Source organism: Danio rerio, chromosome 20 (genome assembly GCF_049306965.1).
Source record: "Danio rerio strain Tuebingen ecotype United States chromosome 20, GRCz12tu, whole genome shotgun sequence".
Classification (NCBI taxonomy): domain Eukaryota; kingdom Metazoa; phylum Chordata; class Actinopteri; order Cypriniformes; family Danionidae; genus Danio; species Danio rerio.
In genome coordinates this window covers 29125364-29146573 of record NC_133195.1, presented here as the reverse complement: position 1 = coordinate 29146573, position 21210 = coordinate 29125364, and the positions used below count along the sequence as shown (strand labels likewise).

Here is a 21210-nt window from a genome sequence, read left to right as displayed (position 1 = left end):
CTTTATTTGCAAAAGGAAATCACTGCAAGATATACAAACAGAAAAAGCATCACAATTATAATAAAAAACTAAATAATTTTCTATACTGCCTGGTCTTCTGCATTTGCCCGACTTCTTCTCTGGCCCGGCATGGTAACGATGGCACTTTGGCCTATTATGTTTCTCCTACGGCGACGTCTTTTCGCCAAGTTGAAGCCAGCCTCGTCAACATGGATAATTTCATGTGGGACTTGATGGACCTCCAATTTCATGACTCTCTAAAAGTAATTAGACACAGTGTAAATGGTTAACTGTACAATAGCTAATGTATGTACTAATGAACGCCAGGTTTATAGAGTCGTTTACTGCAAAACACACTGTGCATAGTAAAGTAATGACTGTATTGCATAATCTTACCTGGATGTATTGGTGACGGAGTTCTGCAATGTACTCACTATTCCTTTCAAAAACCTCAAAACTCTTTTTTTTAGAACATACAGTATGATCATGTGATTTGAAAAATCTCAACACAGGAGTGTACTTTCCAGATGGGAATCATGTTCATATTGGAGCTGTCATATATATATATATATATATATATATATATATATATATATATATATATATATATATATATATATATATATATATATATATATATATATATATATATATATATATATACACAGGGAATATATTTGTGTTTCAGTTGACAATATGAACAGCTGTTTACTTTAGTTCTAGCCTATATAGGTTCTGTTTAGAACATGATGTTATCTGTTCTGACATACTGTGTGAAAGCATTGGTAAATTGGACTGTGAAATTACATAGTTTTGGTTTTGGTTGAGTTTGTGTGTAAAAGAAGTTCAAGCATTTTAAATTTGTGTTAACTGGATGCATTTTGTGTCAAAGCAACAAGAAATTTGTTAATTGTATAGCCCACGAAGACGGATGTTGTGCTAACCGTGTTAAGAGTTTAGGAAACTTGTTAAATGTATTGAAAAAAGTGTCATAGCCATTGTAAAAAACTGTAAACACACACACAAATTGGCTGCCAGGCATTTAGGAGGAGGCGGCTTGAGTGAGTCCAGAGAGTGAGCTCAACCATTATCTCACACACAGGCCTCCCCCACTGAGCCCTGTGTGTGTGTGTGTGTGTGTGTGTGTGTGTGTGTGTGTGTGTGTGTGTGTGTGTGTGTGTGTGTGTGTGTGTGTGTGTGTGTGTGTGTGTGTGTGTGTGTGTGTGTGTGTGTGTGTTTACTCTGATAGCATATAAGGTCTGTGCTCCATATCAAACATGTTTTAACAGGCTGTATGTCACTATCTGTTTATCTTAGGAATTCTGTCTCAGTGTGTCCCGTTGCTGTATATTTTCTTTGTGCTATCAGTTTAGTATGTTTTTATTGTTTGACCTATTTCTGCAGAACTGTGTCTGCAGAGAACTCCACCTCAAGATTGTTGGTAATTGCTTTAGCTTTTTTTTTTATATAGTGTTTGGAATATAAATCATATTCCAGAGATTTGATTATGACATCATACTCCCTCTCTCTCTCTCTCTGTGTGTGAACCTTATATTCATCACATTGTTGAGAACCAAATTTCCCCAGACGTTTAGCAAAACCAGTGAATTCTGACCTTGTGGGGACATTTTTGTGGCTCCCATAAGGAAAATGGCTCATAAATTCTTTTGAAAATGTAAAACTGCAGAATGTTTTCTGTGAGGGTTGGTTTTAGGGGTGGGAAAGATATACTCTGCAGGTACAGGACGTCAACATGATGTCATATTGACGTTGTGGGGTTTTTGGATTTGATTTGGAAATGAAAATCGGCTTGACATCAGAACCCAACGTCAGGCCAACCTTAATGTTCAACGTCCAACTCAAAATCAACCAAATACCAATGTCTAATTATGTTACACCATATGGTACTTATGTTACACCTCTATCAGATGTTAGATTTTGGTCACTTTCCAAAACAATCTAAAATTCAACAAATATCAACCTAATTCGACGTCTTTATTGGACGTCCAAATAACATTGTTCTAAGACACTGGCTAGACATTGAATTTTGTTCACCTGATTTCATGACCTAAATCTAACCTAATATTAACATATTATGATGTTGTGTGCCTGCTGGGTATAGTATTAAGATTTCTATTACGTCTACGGGAAGTTCCCATGAAAATATAGGCAAGTAAGAAGTGTATTTTATAATATGCAACTATAATGACAATACTCCATATCAAAATATGTCGTACAAACGTGTGTGTGTGTGGGTGTGTGGTCAGTACTTCACTTCTTAGAATGACTTTAGCAGAGCTGCAGTATAATTTGAGTTCAGATTCCTGGAAAATTATGAAAACATTAATTTGATTGAGCACTTGTTTTCCAAAAAATATTTGGGTCAAGATATTTAGAAACCACAATATGAACTGCACAGATTTATTCTGTTACAAAAAATTTTTTTTCTTGACTGAGTACACATTTGATACTACAAGTGTGTTTTCAGTCATACTCGTGCTGTTGATCAGAGACACACGCATGAGGAAAGTTGAGATGACATGAGAATGGAATGTGAGAAGTGTGGAGCGATGGAGGCGTTGGCAGAAAGAGAAAACCGCAGAGAGAGTGTGAATATGTGTTTGATTAAGTGTAATTTAATACTTTTCGATTTGCGCCAATAAAACTGTATAAATGAAAAGAAATGTAAAGAGTGCATTAAAGAGATCTTTCATCTGTCATCGTTTAGTTGCCTTCTATTTCATCCAAACCTGTTTGAGTTTCTTTCTTCTGTTTAGTACAAAGGAAAATATACTTAAGAATGTTGGTAAAAAGCCATCAACTTCTTCAGAACATTCGTAAACATTATTCAGAATAGCTTGTTTTGTGTTCAACAGAAGAAATTCATTAACGTTCAGAACCACATGGGTGTGAGTAAATCACGAGGAAATATTCATTTTTTGGTGAACTAACCCTTTAATGAAAAGAAATAAGAGTTTGCCTTGTAAAAGTCTAGTTTTATTATTGTTTGACTGTCAAACAATCGTCCTGACTGAGGATATTGACACAAGGATATTGAAAGTGAGAATTGGTTTGGGTTGATAAGGAATACATTATTCAGACTCAATCAAATGTTAGCTTGATATTTTACAATACTGCATGTTGACTTTAGGGATGTTCCGATCAGTTTTTTTTTTGCCCTCGAGTTCGAGTCATATGATTTTGAGTATTTACCGAGACCGAAACCCGACCCGAAACATATATAATACATTAAAAAAATAATAAAATAGAGCGGAGATCCAGGATGTTCCTTTTTTGTATAATTCATCTTATTTTACCATTCAACAATTTACCATGTTAACAAACAGAGCACTTCAGTGAGGTAGCTTGAACAATCAAGTTATAAATAACATCAATTCTTCACCTTTGGACTTCAGTGAAAAAATCTAACATAAAATCAAATAGCACATCAACTTAAAATACAAGGCAAGCAATCCCAAGATTGCAGACATACTTGCACTTTCCGCTTCAAGCTGCTTCTGTTCTACTTTGCTGGCATTTAACCAATAGTTAAATGTTATGTTATGTTATGTTATGTTATGTTATGTTATGTTATGTTATGTTATGTTATGTTATGTTATGTTATGTTATGTTATGTTATGTTATGTTATGGTATGTTATGTTACGTTATATGTTATATGTTATATGTTATGTTATGTTATGTTATGTTATGTTATGTTATGTTATGTTATGTTATATGTTATGTTATGTTATGTTGTGTTATGTTGTGTTATGTTATGTTATGTTATGTTATGTTATGTTATATGCTATGTTATGTTATGTTGTGTTGTGTTGTGTTGTGTTATGTTATGTTATGTTATGTTATGTTATGTTACGTTATATGTTATATGTTATGTTATGTTATGTTACGTTATATGTTATGTTATGTTATGTTATGTTATGTTATGTTATGTTATGTTACGTTATATGTTATATGTTATGTTATGTTATGTTATGTTATGTTATGTTGTGTTGTGTTGTGTTATGTTATGTTATGTTATGTTATGTTATGTTACGTTATATGTTATATGTTATGTTATGTTATGTTATGTTATGTTATGTTACGTTATACGTTATATGTTATATGTTATGTTATGTTATGTTATGTTATATGTTATGTTATGTTATGTTATGTTATGTTATATGTTATGTTATGTTATGTTATGTTATGTTATATGTTATGTTATGTTATGTTGTGTTATGTTATGTTATGTTATGTTATATGTTATGTTATATGTTATGTTATGTTATGTTGTGTTGTGTTGTGTTGTGTTATGTTATGTTATGTTATGTTATGTTATGTTATGTTACGTTATATGTTATATGTTATGTTATGTTATGTTATGTTATGTTATGTTACGTTATATGTTATGTTATGTTATGTTATGTTACGTTATATGTTATATGTTATGTTATGTTATGTTATGTTGTGTTGTGTTGTGTTGTGTTATGTTATGTTATGTTATGTTATGTTACGTTATATGTTATATGTTATGTTATGTTATGTTATGTTATGTTATGTTACATTATATGTTATATGTTATGTTATGTTATGTTATATTATGTTATGGGCCTTGTTTCCTGCTATTATTAATATTTTAACATCTAAATGCGGGCAAAATAATGGTATATATAGTTAAAGACAAAATCAGTAGTACTTAAAAATTTTGTTCCTTTTTTAAACATTTTCCAAGTGCTGTTAAATAGAGGAAATATTTTTCAACACATTTGTAAACATAATATCTAATTTCTTTTGTCTTTGCCTTGATGACAGAATTTAATATTTTACTATTTATTTTTGCAAGATACTAATATTCAGCTTGAAGTGCAATTTTAAAACGCTTAAGTAGTTTAATTACGTTTACTAGGGAAGGTTAAGTTGATTAAGCAAGTCATTGGACAACAGTTATTTGTCATGAAACCAAGGGGCTAATAATATTGACCTTAAAAACAGTTGAAGTACTAAATCTCCGTATAAACTGCTACTAACTTGGGGGGTGGAATTCTGGGAATTTTCTGGGAGACAGAACAGTACGGGAGAAGGGCAGGAGATGGGTCTGAAATATGGAAGACTCCCGGTAAAAATGGGAGTGTTGGCAGGTATTAATGCACATTTCATTGCACCAATACAATGCCATTTATAAGCGTTATATTGACCCTTTCATATACTTATGTATATTTTAAGGCATGCATGGGTTGTGAAATTTAGCATTTATCTTTTATACGCTTGTTAAGTTTCACATCATGTGAAGCGGCCTCCGGGTCTAAACTGTATGGGGAGACTCATCAAATGGTAATAATAAACGTTTACAAAGCCATGTAATTCTTTTAAAAATCAAGATCGCAATATATATAGCCAGAAAGAAATACATTTTTATAAATTATAACATTTCTGGTATTTGTGATGCAGCATGTTCAGACACTGTTGTGTACACTATGATTTGATATAAAATTCACTTTAATGTGTGATATGACTAAAAAGTAGCCATAAACGAATATTTTTATATAATAATATAGCGGCTTGGTCTCAGAAACAGTATTCCATATGTCTCAGATATGTCACGAATTAACAAGCGGATACTGTTTAGTTAGCCCAGTTAGCTTATGTGCTAGCATAATCATACCTCTACCGTTAGCCTCCTGGCAACAAAAAGCAAACCTTGCTCTGATTAGCCAACAATAAGGTATCATATTAAAAGCTTTTGATCAGGCATTCACCACAGACGATCCCTTATGGGTCCTTAGCAGACTTGATTGCAGGTAGCACTCAATTTTTCAATACACCAGTCTGAGGCATTTGTGTGTGTTTGAATGGAAGTCTAAAGTATAAAAAGTCCAGTGTGACCGCAGCTTAACTCATGTGTAAATGAAATGCAGCACATTAGGCTTGGTGACAGTGTTTATCAAAGAAGTATGCTTCACATGGCTGATTTAAGTTGGCCCTAAAGCAGGTCTGTGTCTGCTCAGATTTATGTGTAAAGACACTATGCTGCATTAAGTGGTAAACGGTACAGCTGTGTAAATTTATAATTTTGTGATGTCATTTCAGGTATGGTTTCTGTGCTGCCTTTGCTGTGTAAAGATGCCGATGCAGACACAAGCTTCTAAATGTTAGTAAATAACTTAAATATAATTTATGCGACCAAAATTCTACAAGATAAGGTTGTCTATATTTGTCTATTGCTAATAATCTGTTAGTTAAAGCACCAGTGATTAAGCTTGAATCTGGAAGTGTGAAGACAAGTGTGACAGCAAGCATAAAAAAAGGACTTGGATTGCAGCTTTAACTTAGTTTGTAATATGTGTTTTAATGTAACACATTGAGGGAAAAGCTTTTCTGTGTGCTGTCTCACATCACACATACCAATCATCTATAGGTCAGCAAACCATACAGTAGGCGGTCTTTTTCGTTGAATGAATTTAACCACATGCATCCATTTTTTTCTCTCTTCAAATTATTGCACTGTACCGTAAATGATGATGTCACTGTTACACACTGTCCCGGACACTGTGACAATTCATAGAGTGATTATGTACTATCAGTAATCTGAGTCATTGTCAAAATATCCTTTCTGAAAAGTGAAAAATTAGCCCAGGGAAAGAAAATGACCTAACAGTCAAGGAAACTGAAGTGAAGGAAGAGGAAGCAATGACGCAAAAGAATGAGCGTTCTTCCTGTGCAAGCATTCCTCAGCTTCCTCCATCCATAGAAAGCAAAGGAAACAGCCAGAATAAAACAAGGAACACTTGATGCAGAGGCATAGAGTTGGAGGAAGTTGCGAAATCTCGAGATACAGTTTTAAATATAATGCTGTGAGTGAAATCAGATGGAAGTATACAACAGGAGAATGCTGAAGACTTGGAGACATCGCTCTGATCCTGTCCAGATCTTTACACAGCTCTCATTTCCTTTTCCTCCCATTATTTCGGCATCATCTTCCTGGCTGCAGGAATGCGTGCACAGATGAGGGCGTGTGTATCTAGAAGTATGTGTGTACGTGTGCGAGTTGGGGTCTGCAATGACGTCCCAGCATCCCCTGCAAGTCTTCAGGCCAGTGGGAAGCCAACCTTCATATAATCTCAGCCAAAACAGACCACCGACAGCTCACGCTTCTCTGTTTGATCACGCTACCCTGATGCAAGAGATAACATGCATGTCATCCTGAGCCATGACTGCAATTGTCTGTTGGTATGTTATCACATCTTACCATGTCAGGCTAGAAGAGGCCACTCATGCTATCATTCTGCATGTTTAAATGCTCATCAGTAATCTATTTATGTACTTCATTCTGGATAAGATATTTAGGGTGTTCACTTGTTGCTTTTCCTCCTGTGTTTTATGTTATAGTACAAAGTGGCACAAGTGATGCCAACTGACATTCACTCCACACTCTAAAAAGCCATTAATTACTTTACTTTTAAAAAAGCAGACAGCTGTGGCTGTTGTGAGCGTTTATAGACCCCTAAGCATTTATAGACCCTGTTCTGTCTGTCTTGCTCAGTAACACTTCCGAAACGCAAGTAGGGTTTTTACGTTTTTAGTGTGTCAGTTCAAACCTATTAAATGAAGAAAGAGTTGGAAATCAGTGAATGTTCATTAACTTTAATCATAAAGTAAACACAAAAATAAAGTATCCATCCAGAGCTCCTCTGTGGGAGTTGAGAGAACTCTCCACACAATCGTCACTGCTACTAAGCTAATCAATCTTGAACTCAGCATTGTTGCAGTGTAGTTGCATTTTTGGGCAGGTGTACGTCAGGTTTTTGTGAAGGGTATGCGACTGTACGATTGCACTCGATGTAGCACTTTAAGTGAAGTTTCACAAATTAATTTCAAGAGGAGCATGTGATATGATTGACTGCAGCTGGTCACCCATCTACAATCTTTAGTTAGCCAATCAGATTAATCCAAACTCACTACAAGTAACCTAGCTAGAACTACTCCCTTACCTTCATTCCACCCCTTCTTCTCCTTTCCTCCTTCATCACGGGGAGTTCTTGAGAACCACCTGATCTTGTACTCCCCTTACGTGTTCTATTGACCAGGCGGGAGCCCTGGGCTCAACTATCTGAGAGCTCAGGGTTCTCTCCCGGGACAGCATGCCAAACCTACTAACATTTGTCAAACAATATCTAAGTGTAAACTCTTGAAATTGGCCTTTAAATGCGCCTTTAAGTTGACTTTGCTTTAAAAAGTGAGTTAATCCATTGTAACATGGAACTGTTGAGTTGACTATAATTTTGCACATAGTTCATTTACTTAATAATAATTTTAACACATGGGGTTTACTCACTTTTATTTGCAAGAAAAACAAATAAAGAAGATCGAAAAAACAGATCTAGGATGTTCCTTACTTTTTTATTTAATTCACCAACTCTGTTAACAAACAGAGCACTTCTGTGAGGTAGCTTGAACAAATATGTTATAAATAACATCAATTCTTCATCAATTCTTCACTTTTGGACTTTAGTGCAAAAATCTAATATAAAAACAAATAGTACCTCAACTTAAACAACCCGACAGGCAAGTTTACATATCTCACAGTTTGTTATGACAATGTTTTCGTCATCAACTTTATAATACCTCCAGACTACAGACATACTTGCACTTTTTGCTTCCAGCTGCTTCTGTGTTCTACTTTGCCGGAATTCAACCAATATCATCGTCTCCGCAACAAAGTGATGTCATGCCGCACACCTTGCTGTTTCTGTGTGAACCTAAGAAAAAGGTCTAACTCTGTGCCACCGCATAACTATAAATGTGTTAAAAAATAACGAGAATATATATAGCTCAAGTCAGAATGTTAGCCCCACTTTGAATTATTATTATTTTTTCATATTTCATTAATGATATTTACCAGAGCAAGGACATTTTCACTGTATGTATTTCACACATACCACTATAGTTGCATATTATAATATATACTTTTTATTACTATATTTTACTGTGATCGTGGCTTCTCTTTATTACTTGTTTGATTCTCAATTTGTTTTAATGTTGTTAATCAGAATACTGCCATCCATGTAAAAGTGTCTTCATTGTCAAATCTTTAATTATGAGTCAGCTTGTGAGTGGTACATGCAGGAAGGAGTAGAGTACAAGCTTCCTCTTTTGAGGAATGCCCATTACAGTAGAAAGGGAGTGACTCACGCCGTCTTCAGTGTGAGAGTTTGTGCTTATTGAATTCCACTCCTGTGGAGTCACTGGGGACAAAAAGCCTTTCCCATGTGTCAAACCCCTCTGATCTGAGCCCCATGGCCCTGTCTGCTGCTGTAGATCACAATAAAGTCTAAAGACGGCTATTCATCAGCTATTCAAGAAGAATTTGGCCTACTTGTCCCCTCTAGCATTGCACCCAAACACTTATGTTAAAGCCCGGTGTTACATTCCAGACAGTTCAGTATCTTAAGCATCAGAAAAACGTGTAAATGAGAGAGAAAGCATCCAGTTTAGCAGAGATAAAATACCAGGCTTAACCAGATGAGTTTCCGTGTTGTCTGCAGGTTCCGGACCAAACTGGATTAGGGTTGTTATCACTCGTTTAGAAGAAGATTTGAGCTGGAATTCACACATTCCGTGGGAACAATGGCAAGGTGTGAGATGTCTGATTAGAGCCCTGTATGCTGAGGAATCTCGCTGGCATTCTTTAGTCATCCTGCTTCGACAAAAGTTGAATGAAAAAAGCTGCCTCAGTTTACGCTTTGAAATGAACCGTTAGCACTTTAGAGGGCCAGCCTCATTACATTAGCATTCTAGTCTCATTCGAAATGGGAAGTCACTTTATTTGCTAACCTTTTACTTTAGTGCAGTTCACATTGACAAAGGGTTTTTAAAATAGAGATAATTTTCCCTAAAATAATTTAGAGCAGCTCATTTTAGTCATTTTAACATGTTAACACCTATATTTTCAAGGTTTCTAGCAAAAAGTTATCAAATCTGGGTTTTTCTTCTGTATAGCAACTTATATGTAGAATAATTATTACATTAAACCACTAAAACATAAAGAAATAATACAACTGTGTTCAGTTGACCCCATGTTTTGGGACAGATTGGTCAAGGCAATGTTCAAGTGTTTTATTATTTACTTCTAAGCTATAATCCATATTATTACTATCAAAATTAGGTGCTTTTTGGGGTGAAATGTTATTAACACTTAAACAAACTAAATGTTTTATTTCATAAAATCATTTTAACCAATTTATAACAGCAAAGCTTTTTTTAGTTATATTTGTTTAAAAACAGTTCATCACTTTAAAAGCTTACCATGTTTTACGGTGTAATCCAACTTAATTAAATAAAAATGTGATTAGTGCAAAAATACGGGTTATAATTATATTTATGACTGGTAAAATCATCTGGTGAGAGTAAAATGGTGTGACTTGCATTAGCATTTTCCCAAAAAATTGATTGTAAGTTTCAACACGTTAAATTAATTAGTATTTTTTTGTAATCATAATCTCTTAATTTTTATTTACAGCATCTAAGAATTGTTTTTCATTTTATTTTGTCTCTCACCCTTGCCAGATGTGGTAAAAGTTTTCATTTTGAACACTGCATAATTTAATATTGAAGAGCAAAGCTTTTATTTTCTTGGTAGAATAAAAAAGAGGGTCAACGGACAGATAAGATATATCAGAACATACTGTGGAGATCCTCATTTTACCCTTGTCCATTTTTGTGTCATATGGTATTCACTATCTAGAATGAGAGACGAGTCTGGGTGTATGGAGTTCTGCAAAACATCATGTACAAAAATGCCTTTGATAACATGAGTAATCCTTCCTCCCTTCACACACACACACATTTAAGCTATTGCTAGACAATCATTTTAAACAGGGAAAGAAAAAGTTGGGAAGAGGAATGTTGGAGTTTGAAGTAAGTGGGTGGAGGGAGTGTGTGAAGAGGAGTGGAGGGGGAAGGAAGAGGGAAACTCATTGAGTGGAGAACAGCTGAAAAAGAGGAGGAGTGGGGGGTTATGGGGGGCATGGGTGGGGTGGTCCCACATAGGACATGTGTCACTGTCTGTTGAAATGTGTGTTACCCTCCCGCTCTCCTCATTCTCACCCAGAAACCGAGAAGAAGAGACGCCTGGCCTCGACACGAGCTCACATCATAGAGAAAGAGAGGGATACAAGAGTGTAGCTTTAAACCAATCAGCTGATCATAATCTGAGAGGAAGCAGGACTTTTACAAGAGGGGCGTATAAAAAGCGAAAGATAAACGGCAAATCTTTTTTTTTTTTTCTCTGAGAAGTGTTTGCAAAAGTTTTTGAAATGCTTGGGACAATAACTCTAACAGGTAAGATGCATTTTAAATCTATGAATTGTGGTCAATATTTGAGGCTGGTGGAGATGGTTAGTGGGTTTTTTTTTATTATTATTAGGTCATCTTAAGAAATTTATTGGACAAAATTGAATTAAGGCCATCTCATCTGTACTCTGGCATCTTTGTGTAGAGTGTAATGTTGTTCTATATCTGTTTTTATCTGAAAATATTTAATCGTTTTTTCAAAAGAATATTTTTCTGCTCCAGGTTGGTTTGTTTGTTTGTATGTTTAGTTATTTTGTGTTTCCTTGAGTCTTGGTCTTATAGAACTTATGATGAATTAAGGGTTCATGGAAGGTTTCAGTTTTTCACTGAAATATATTGCTTTTTTGCATTTGAGTGTTTTGCATGTGGACAGTGGTTCTTGGGTGTTGACTTGAAAGCATTAACCATTAATAGGATAGTTCATCCCCAAATTGAAGTTGTGTCATCATTGTGTGTTTACCCTGAACTTGTGCGTTCCATTCTCTTTTAACAAAAAATAAGATAATTATAAGAATGCATGCAAACAAAGTGTTGTTCCATTGACTTTTATAGTTATATGAAATAAATACTAAGAAAGTTGATGAGGGCCAGCATATGTTTGGTTACAAACTTTCTTCAAATTATCTTTTCTTGTGGAGAGTAAAAGCTGATGCTGGATTGTTGTAACTGAGAAAATAATGGAAGTTAAATTTCATTCCTTTATGTATTGGGGATCAGCCTGAGTCTAATACTGTGAGTTGATATTATGTAGAAAGTGGCAAGCTGTTTGGTAGGTTCATTCATGTACTGTAGTGGTTTCTTGGAAGTTTCAGAGCTGATGGGGTTCAGTGGTCTCAGATGTCCTTCTTTTTTTCAGGAATTTTAATGAGTTTTTAAGCTCCTCAGATCTTAGTCAGGGTTCTCTAGAGGTGGTGTGGGTGTGTGTATGGAATTGATTACCTTCTGCACATGACTTCAGAGAGAGTTTTGATTAGTTGTGAATGTTTATTAAGCTTTATGTATGGAGATTCTTATCTCAGTTTTTAATTACACTTTAATTTGCTTTAATTGTTTTGTGTGTGTTTGTGTGTATATATATATATATATATATATATATATATATATATATATATATATATATATATATATATATATATATATAGTTGAAGTCAAAATTATTAGCCCCCTTTCAAATTTTTTTTCAACCATCGTCTTACATTTCCTTGCATAATTACCCTAACCTGCCTTTAAATGTCACTTTAAGCTGTATAGTAGAGAAAATATCTAGTAAAATATTATTTAATGTCATCGATGCAAAGATAAAATAAATCAGTTATTATAAATTAGTTATTAAAACTATTATAATTAGAAATGTGTTGAAAAAAATCTTCTCTTTGTTAAACAGAAATTGGGAAAAAATAAACAAGTGGTGTAATAATTCAGAGGGGCTAATAATTTTGACTTCAACTGTATATACACATGTACATACATACATACATACATACATACATACATACATACATACATACATACATACATACACACAGCACATTGCAGGTTCATTGGATTTTTGCAATCTTAATGGTTTTTATTCACCACAATCCATTCTAAAAGTAGATATTGATAGTATCATAAACAAAATTTTGATTGTTCATTCAACCAGAGTCAAAGGGGGCAGTCACTAAAGTATAGTTATTTAGTGTGGGAGGTGGGGTAGTTGGCCTGGTGGGGGTCCGGCAGTCAGTCTACTGCTCATTCTTCCTGCAACTTCCCTAAACTCACAGATTCCACTAATGAACAGCCTGCATTTGCATGTAACAGCAAGGGGTAGGGGGTTGTTGACCATTACCTCAGACCCATCTCAACAAACATCCACCCTTCCCCCAGCTTTCTAGAGAGCCCAGCTATCAAACTACTGTGATTTCAGATGGCATCTGCCCCCACCCACCCACAGTTCTACACTTTAACAGCCACAACAGACACGCTATCAAATTCCTTGGCTTGAGTTTCCCCAATCTGAGACAAAGGCAAATGTAGGGCGACTGATGGCTTACTCATGGTCCCTGACCCATTTTGTCTTTCATACTCAAGTAAAATTAAATACACACACACACACACACACACACACACACACACACACACACACACTGCACAGACATGTCTCCAGCTGTGTGAGGCAACAGCATCATGTTATAGTTTAATGTTTCATTTTTCTAATTGTTACCTAACTTTTATTGCCCCTTAAGATACCGCCAAACTTTTCCAAAAGTTTTACAGCTTGTCCAGTAATCAGTCTTCCATATCATCAAGATTTTCTATCTGTCATTCTAAATTGTTTCCCATAATGCCCCTTTCCCATTTTACTGCAAGGATTTCATCATGGTAGTTTAGGTTCCAGGACAGACAATAGTGTGGCCCCCCACCCTTTTTAGCTAAAGCAGGAAAAACCAGGGGCCCGTTTGGAGACAAAGAGCACAACACAATACAGTCTTCCTAAGCTAAAGTTTAGAATTGGGTTTGGTCTGTGGGGGGGATGGCTTGTTGTTTTGTAGGGGGATGGGAATGCCATTGCACCCCAGTATCACATTGAATTGTGGTATTAGATTAGCGCCTCTCTACATTTATAGCATACTTTAAAACCACAGAAGAGCTATCTTAATTTAAACTTACTGAAGGTGGATAAGCTAATGTAAGATTGTAAATGCATTCTCCACTGGGTGACCATGGCACGATTAGGAGCATTGGTAGTTTATTCTATTTTGTTGTTTCATTGTAATTTTTTAAGGGTGGGGTAAGACTTTACCAGTCACATAAAAATATGATTATTTTAATATGATTTATAATTTTTCGTTTTATAAATCATAAGTTGTTTGTTTGGTAAATGTGTTTGCGTTATCTAGGCCTGTGTCATGCAATTGTGTAGGATGTCAAGTAATGTTATATCCATGCATTAAAAATGCTTGGAATTTGTTTTTAAAGTCACTGGGTGGGTTTCAGACCCCAAAGCAAGAGCAAGCAGAGCCAGATGTGAGCAGTCTCTTGCTAGGTTGGATGTCAAAGGGAAACTGGGCCTCTAGGAGGCCCACACTATATGTGAACATGACTCCCTGTTCCTAGACCCACACCCTCAAAACCAACCCACTCCTGTCAAAACACAGATAGACGAGGGAGGAATTTAAGACATTATAAATGTGTGTGTGTGTGTGTTTGTGTTTTTTGTTTATCCACCTGTTGTGCTTTTAGTTACATTTAGTTTCAGATGATACTGTGCTCACATGCTGATTAATATTAGTAAAATACTATCAAAAAAAGCCCCTTCGATATGAGTTTGCTGTGTTTTATTAAATCAGGTCAGTTTCATAGTCCAAAAAGTTTGGCAACATATCCTGCATAGCTGAAGCTTACTACATGGAAATTTCCCCTGTTTGCTTTTAAGTTAACTGTTGTCATCACCCCCGTTTTATAGTTTTGGTTAACATTTACAGGCAGGAGACCAGAATATGTAAACTTAATATCAGATTGCCATCATATGCCTGATTAAATCTGTAAGGGGGGAAATGTTTTTTTTGCAGGTTTTCCAGAAATGTGGCTCTGATTTCCTTCAAATGACACAGTCCTCCATCTTGAGTTAATCATCTCACTAGATCATTTATTTTGCTTTTATTATTATAATTACAAACCTGTTTTTCTAAACTAATTCTTTTTGTGGGTTGACTATCCACAAGAGACCAAACACACAGACGATTTTAAACACTTGGAGTGTTATGTTATTTAATAATCTGTTAACTTGATGATTCGAATGGTGACGACTTGATTCATTTTTTTTTAGATGTCCAATTAAGTATCATAAGTATAAGTGAATAAATTTATGCAAGCAATTTAATAAAATCTTTCATTTTTGTTTTATTTCAGTTGGTCAAACGGACACCATCTCCCCAAAAGAAGACAGCCCTGAAACAATAGAAGTGCACCAGGAAGAGGTTGCCCCTCAAATGAATGGAGAGAAGGGAGACGATTCTGCAAATGCAGATGAGATTACAACTGCTGAAGAGAAGGTGGTAGAGGAAAAACAAGAAGAGGCCAATGAAGTGGGCTTCAAGAAGATTTTCCGTTTCGTTGGATTCAAATTCACACTGAAGAAAGACAAGAATGAGAAGACTGAGCCTGTGCAACTGCTGACAGTGAAGGAAGCAGAGAGTGGTGCTGATGCAGCCACTGAGGAAAAGAAAGAGGAACCTGCAGCAGAGGAGGACAGGTCTGTGGAAGAAAAATCACCAGAAACCACAGAAAATGAGGCCAAAGCTGAAGAAGTAACTGAGAAGGCAGAGGAACCAGCAGAACAAACTGTAGTTGATGCACCATCAGAGACAGAAAAGGTCAGTGATATTGAAACTGAAAAACCTGCTGAAGAAACAGGGACAATATCAGAGAAAGAACCAGAGCCAGAAGTGCCAGCTGAATCGCCCACAAGCCCACCCTCTCAGGAGACACAGAGTCCCTTTAAGAGATTTTTTACTCAGGGAATCTTTTCTAACCTCCGAAAAAAGGCAAGCTTCAAAAAGCCCAAAGATGAGGAACATGTCAAAGAAAAGCCTGTGGAGGAGGACATTAAGGAAACTGAGGAAACAGCAGAGGGTGTTCCCGAGGCTACAGAAGAAGCTAAAGTTGATGCTGAAAATGAACCAGCTGAGGGTGAGCAGATAGAGAAACCATCTGAAACTGTTGAAACTAAAGCTGAAACTACCACTGAAACGACGGCTGAAACAACCAATGAAGTTACTCCCACTGAGAAAGAAGAGCAACAAGATCTTAAAGTAGAGGCTGAGGCTACAAGTGAAGTTGAAACTGTGACTCATACTGAACCTGCTCAAGCTCCAGCTGTTGAAACAACCCAACCCACTGATGATGCAAAAACAAGTGACAAGCCAGATATTTCAGAAGAGGCTCCCACTGAACCTGAAATCCTGTCATCTCAAGAGAAATCAAAAGCTCATGGAAGCCCACTTAAGAAGCTGTTTACAGGAGCAGGTCTAAAAAAGCTCTCATCCAAAAAGCATAAGAATAAGAAAGATGCAGAGTCAAAGCAAACAGAATCAAGTGAACAAACTGCTGAAACAGTCCAGTCAACTGAGTCCACGGAACCCCAGAAACCTGACAGTGGAGCATCTTCTCCAGAAGAATCTGGTGAACATGTTGTAGGGGAAGTAGCTCAAGCTGAGGTGGCCCAAGCAGTAGAGCCTGATGGTGATGCAGTCACTTCTGATGGTGAAAAGAAGAAAGAAGGAATTTTACCTTGGTCCTCTTTCAAAAAACTAGTCACTCCAAAAAAACGTGTCAAAAGGCCCTCTGAGAGTGAAGATGAAGCACCTGGAGACAAACCCAAATCTTCTACCCTATCTTCAACAGAGAGTGCCATCTCTGATGAGAAAGCTGATGAACCTAAACCATCAGAGGAGGTACCATCTAAAGAAGAGCTTAAAGAAGAGGCTAAAGAAGAGTCACAGGCAGAATCTAAGACAGAACCAAAAGCTGAGAAGTCTGAATCTGTTGCAGAAGAGCCAAAGAGAAAAATGGATACATCTGTGTCCTGGGAAGCTCTTATTTGTGTGGGGTCATCTAAAAAAAGGGCCAGAAAGACTTCTGATTCTGATGATGAAGAAGCTAAAATTGAAGAAGAAGTGCAGCCATCCGAAGAAGAGCCGATAAAGACTGCTGAGTCCCCTCTTGTAAGCTCTGGTGAAGCTGACCATGAGAATTTAGCTTCTTCCCCTGAACCAGAGGGAGAACTTGTTTCTACCTGGGAGTCCTTTAAGAGGCTGGTAACCCACAGAAAGAAAGCTAAAGCAGAAGACAAATCTGATGAAGCCTCAGGCCCAGAGCAGACAACCTCTGACAGTGAAACCCCAAAAGAAGAGTCCTCTTTCTCTTTGAGAAAACTGATTCCACGCAGGAAGAAGAAGTCTGATGGTAAGCAAGAGCAGGTATCGTCTGACGTCGGCTCTGCAGAGGATGACTCTGATACTCCAGCTGTGGTGCCTCTTTCAGAATATGACAGCGAACCATCTGCAGAAGCTGCAGTTAAGGCAGAGGAGGTAAAGCAGGAGTCTGCAACAGTCACTCAGGCAAAGGCCTCAGCTGAAGATCGATCACCATCTTGGATCTCAACCACTGTAGAAAATGTTGAGGATGAAACAGAGGGAAACCAATTAAGTGATATACCTGAAGAAGGCGACACAGCTGCCACACCTAAATCCACTGACAACACCATTGCAGAGGACATTGTGGAGCTTACATCAGAAGCTGTTACAGCCCTTGAACAAGTAGAAGAGACTGAAATGGTTTCTGCTGTTTCACGTGTTACAGCATCACCAGATACATCAGGCGAGACAACCCCTGTCCCTGGTGATGGTGTAGAGAGGAAGACTGATGTAGTTATTCAAGAAGCTGTGGAAACTATCAGTGTTACCACAAATGCCATGGCTGTCACTATGACAGAGGAACAGGAAACAGTAGTTGCCATCACCACTGATGCTCTTCTGGTTGAGTCTGCCACCAAAGAACAGAAAACAGTCTTGGTGGCGCATGAGAAAAACGAGGCAGTGGCTGTTTGCACTGGCCTTGACACTAGTGAGATAAGGGCAGTGGAGGAAGAAAGCCTCAATCAGAAGCCTTCAGTAGAGTCAGCCACTGTTGTTAGCCAGCCACTAGTCACTGAGGTGGCTGTTGAAGAAAAAACACAGGAGCCTGAAAGGGTTACTGTGACTGAGGATGAGGTCCATGAGGCTCAGACTAGCGGAGTTCAGGCAGAGCTAAAAGATCAGCCCATAGAAAATGCAATTGAAGAGAAAGCGCAGTTTGAGGAGATTAAAGACACTCCTATAGCAGAAACTGTGGCTGATATCCATGAAGTAGCAGCAGTTAAAGTAGCGGTGATCAGTGCTGTGCAACAGGAACCAGAAATCCTTGAAGAGCCAGTGATGGCAGAAAAGTCCCCTGAGATTGAGTCTGCAGGTCCTGTTGAAGCAACTGTTGAAGAGGCAATCTGTGCTCAAACTGCAGAAGTCACTGAAGTTGCTGTTGCTGAAGGTGAGAAAGTGCAAGAACTTGATGATGTTAAAGAGACTGTCGCCACAGTTGAAGTTGCATCTGTAGAGAATGTTTCCACAGCCGTTACCGAGGAGGTCATGGCAACTCTTCCAGAGGTACCTGCTTCTCAAATTGCTGGATCTACAGAAGATCCCATTCCTGTTGTCGCTGCCACTGAAGAATTTGCAGTCATCAAAGAGACCATCTGTGTTAGCTCAATATCTGAGACAACAGAATCCCATTCAGCAGATATAGCTAAAGAAACTCTTATGGAAAATGTTCCTGTTGTTCTTTCCACTGGTGACCACAAAATGCAAGTTGCAGTGAATGAGGTTGAGGTTGTCTCTGCTCAAGGGGTAGTTGAGGGAAACATTGAAGCAGCTTCAACAAAACTTAGTGTTGCGCTTGAGGAAGTAACTGAGAATGTAAAAGAAGAAACCGAAATAATCCAGGCAACCCAAGTAACAGAAGCAGAAATCATTGAAAAACAGAGCAGTGTTATTGTGCAAGAGATCATTCAAAATGTTGTAGAAAACTTTGCTGAGGCACACGGCGAGCAAAATGTGTCTGAGAAGACTACTGAGGAGAGCTGTATCACATCAGCAGAAGTCAAAGTTAATGAAATCTCAGTGGAAACAACTGAGGAAGGATCAAGTACAGACAAGCTAGCAGCATCCGACAATGTCTGCAAAGATGTTGAAGAAACTCGCATTGTCACAGAGAAACCCCCTAAAATAGTCAATGAAGCCATTCAGATTGCAGAAACAGTGCCGGTCTCAATCACAGATGAAATCCAAGCGCAGAATGAGGAGGTCGCTTCAGTCTCGGTGGCAGATGTGCATCAAGAAACAGAGGTAACAAAAAGTGAAGTCGAACTAAAGCAAGCAGAAGAGAAAAGTCAGAGCACAAAAAATGAAGAAGGAATAAGTGAAGTTGAGTCTGATCTCAAGGAAGTGCAAGCAGAAATCCAGCAAGAGATAAAAGCTGTACCAGAAGAAAAGACGGCAGAAACATCTGTTACAGTTGCAAGTCAAGACCAGGTTGTGGCTGAGCAGTGTCAAGTAACACTGACAGCTGTACAGATTGAGACCGCACAGGAATTTAACGTTGGTGTCGTAAATGTCATAAATGCAGATGATGTACCTGAGACTAACATGAAAGAAGACTGTTCAGAGGGTCAGGAATCAACAGAAGACAGGCCTCAAAATGACTTGGAAGAACCTCAGACCAAGGTTTCAACAAACCAGGAAGAATCCAGAGGTCCAGACTGTCAAAAGACAGATGCTAAAAATGTTCCTGCCAAACTGGAGGCTGCTTCAGAGATGACATCAAATGCCACTGCAGCGGAGGAGGTTGGGAATGAGATCGAGCCTGTCTCCACAGAGGTTGTCACAGTGTCATGAGCAGGTTAGTTTTATTTATTTATTTATTATTATATAAAAATTTTTCATTCTTAATGTTGTCTTATCATTTTTATTTAAGATGGTAAAAGAAACAGAAATAAAATGTTTCCAAAGGGATTTTTGTCCATCACAGAACTTAAAAAGTTCTACATACCATAGTGAACCTGCCACAGCTTTTACATGGTGCCTTTTTAAAAACATCAATGGACCTTAGTTTTATTAGGAGTGGATTTCCATTTGGTGAGATGAAAAAGCTTTTGTTCCATGTACCAGTAACCAAGGGACCTTCGATATCAAAGCAGGAATGCCGCTGCCTGACCCTTCACTTTGTATGCTGGGTCTTAAAGGGAAGCCGTGTGAAGAGAGATGAACTTGTGCTGAAAGACCGAGTAAAATTCCCCACCCCCTCCCTAATGCTCTCTCTTATTCTCTTCTACTCATCAAAGCCTTCAATATGTAGTTAGAGGACCGATTTATTTGAAAAGATACACTGTATGATCAAGTATAGTTCTTATACACTGTAAAACCCAATAAGTTAAGGTAACTCAAACCTCAAGTTCAAAAACTAATCCTAATGAGCACTGTGAACTTAATTCATTTGAGTAAACAAAGCAATTTGAGCACAGTAAACCCTGATAAATGAAGTGAACTCAAACCAATTGAGTACTGTAAATCCCCAGTAAGTTAAGTCAACTCAAACCGTTTGAAGAAACCAATTGCAACAAACCATTTGGGTTAAAAATAATCTATATAAGTACTGTACTACATTTAAGTTGAAGTTATGAGGTATTTAATTTACTCATTACCTTCAACACTGAGTTTCAAAACTCTTTTAAAATTTATAGAATTACCTTTGGGTAAATTGAGTTAACTACACTCAGTTGATTTGATAAAGTTAACTGTTGAGTTTTACAGTCTACAGCAGATTTATTTGCATGAGTACATAATTTCTTATTCACTTGTATAACACTAGGAAGGTCGTATTTAGTACTGTAATTTGGTCAATTTTCTAAAGAAAAACTTAAAGGGTAATTGTAGTAATTTAAAAAATCTATTAAAAAAATAATACAAAAAATTATATATATATATATATATATATATGAATGGAATTTGCGAGAAATGTGAAAACCTGTACATATTTTATAAGTTAATATAATATATATAGTTAATATTTTATTCAAAACAAGAGAACCGATGATAAATATGAAGTGGTCTTTTATTTTCATAGTTGGTTTTTTTTTTCATATCACAGGCTATACCTTTAAATAAATAACAAGTATAGCTCATTAGTATTACCTGATATGGGCCCTAATGATACAGTGTGGGCAGAAGTGGGAAGAGGAAGAGAGAAGCGCGGGGTGTGTCCGATAAATGTTTGATGAGCGCTAATGC

The 21210-nt window shown here is 37.0% G+C and overlaps 1 protein-coding gene across 2 annotated transcripts in view; it reads left to right on the top strand.

The window, feature by feature from the left end:
• Positions 1-21210, top strand: part of akap12b (A kinase (PRKA) anchor protein 12b) — a 59237-nt gene that overhangs the window by 36034 nt on the left and 1993 nt on the right. Inside the window, exons 1-2 of one of the 2 annotated variants that reach the window (NM_001098184.2) lie at positions 11073-11338; positions 15242-19822. In NM_001098184.2, the coding sequence (NP_001091654.2) occupies positions 11314-11338; positions 15242-19818 (4602 nt within the window). In that variant the 5' untranslated portion in view covers positions 11073-11313 and the 3' untranslated portion in view covers positions 19819-19822. Of the gene's footprint in view, positions 1-11072; positions 11339-15241; positions 19823-21210 lie in introns of those variants that run through there. The other variant, NM_001281788.1, reaches the window with a different exon arrangement.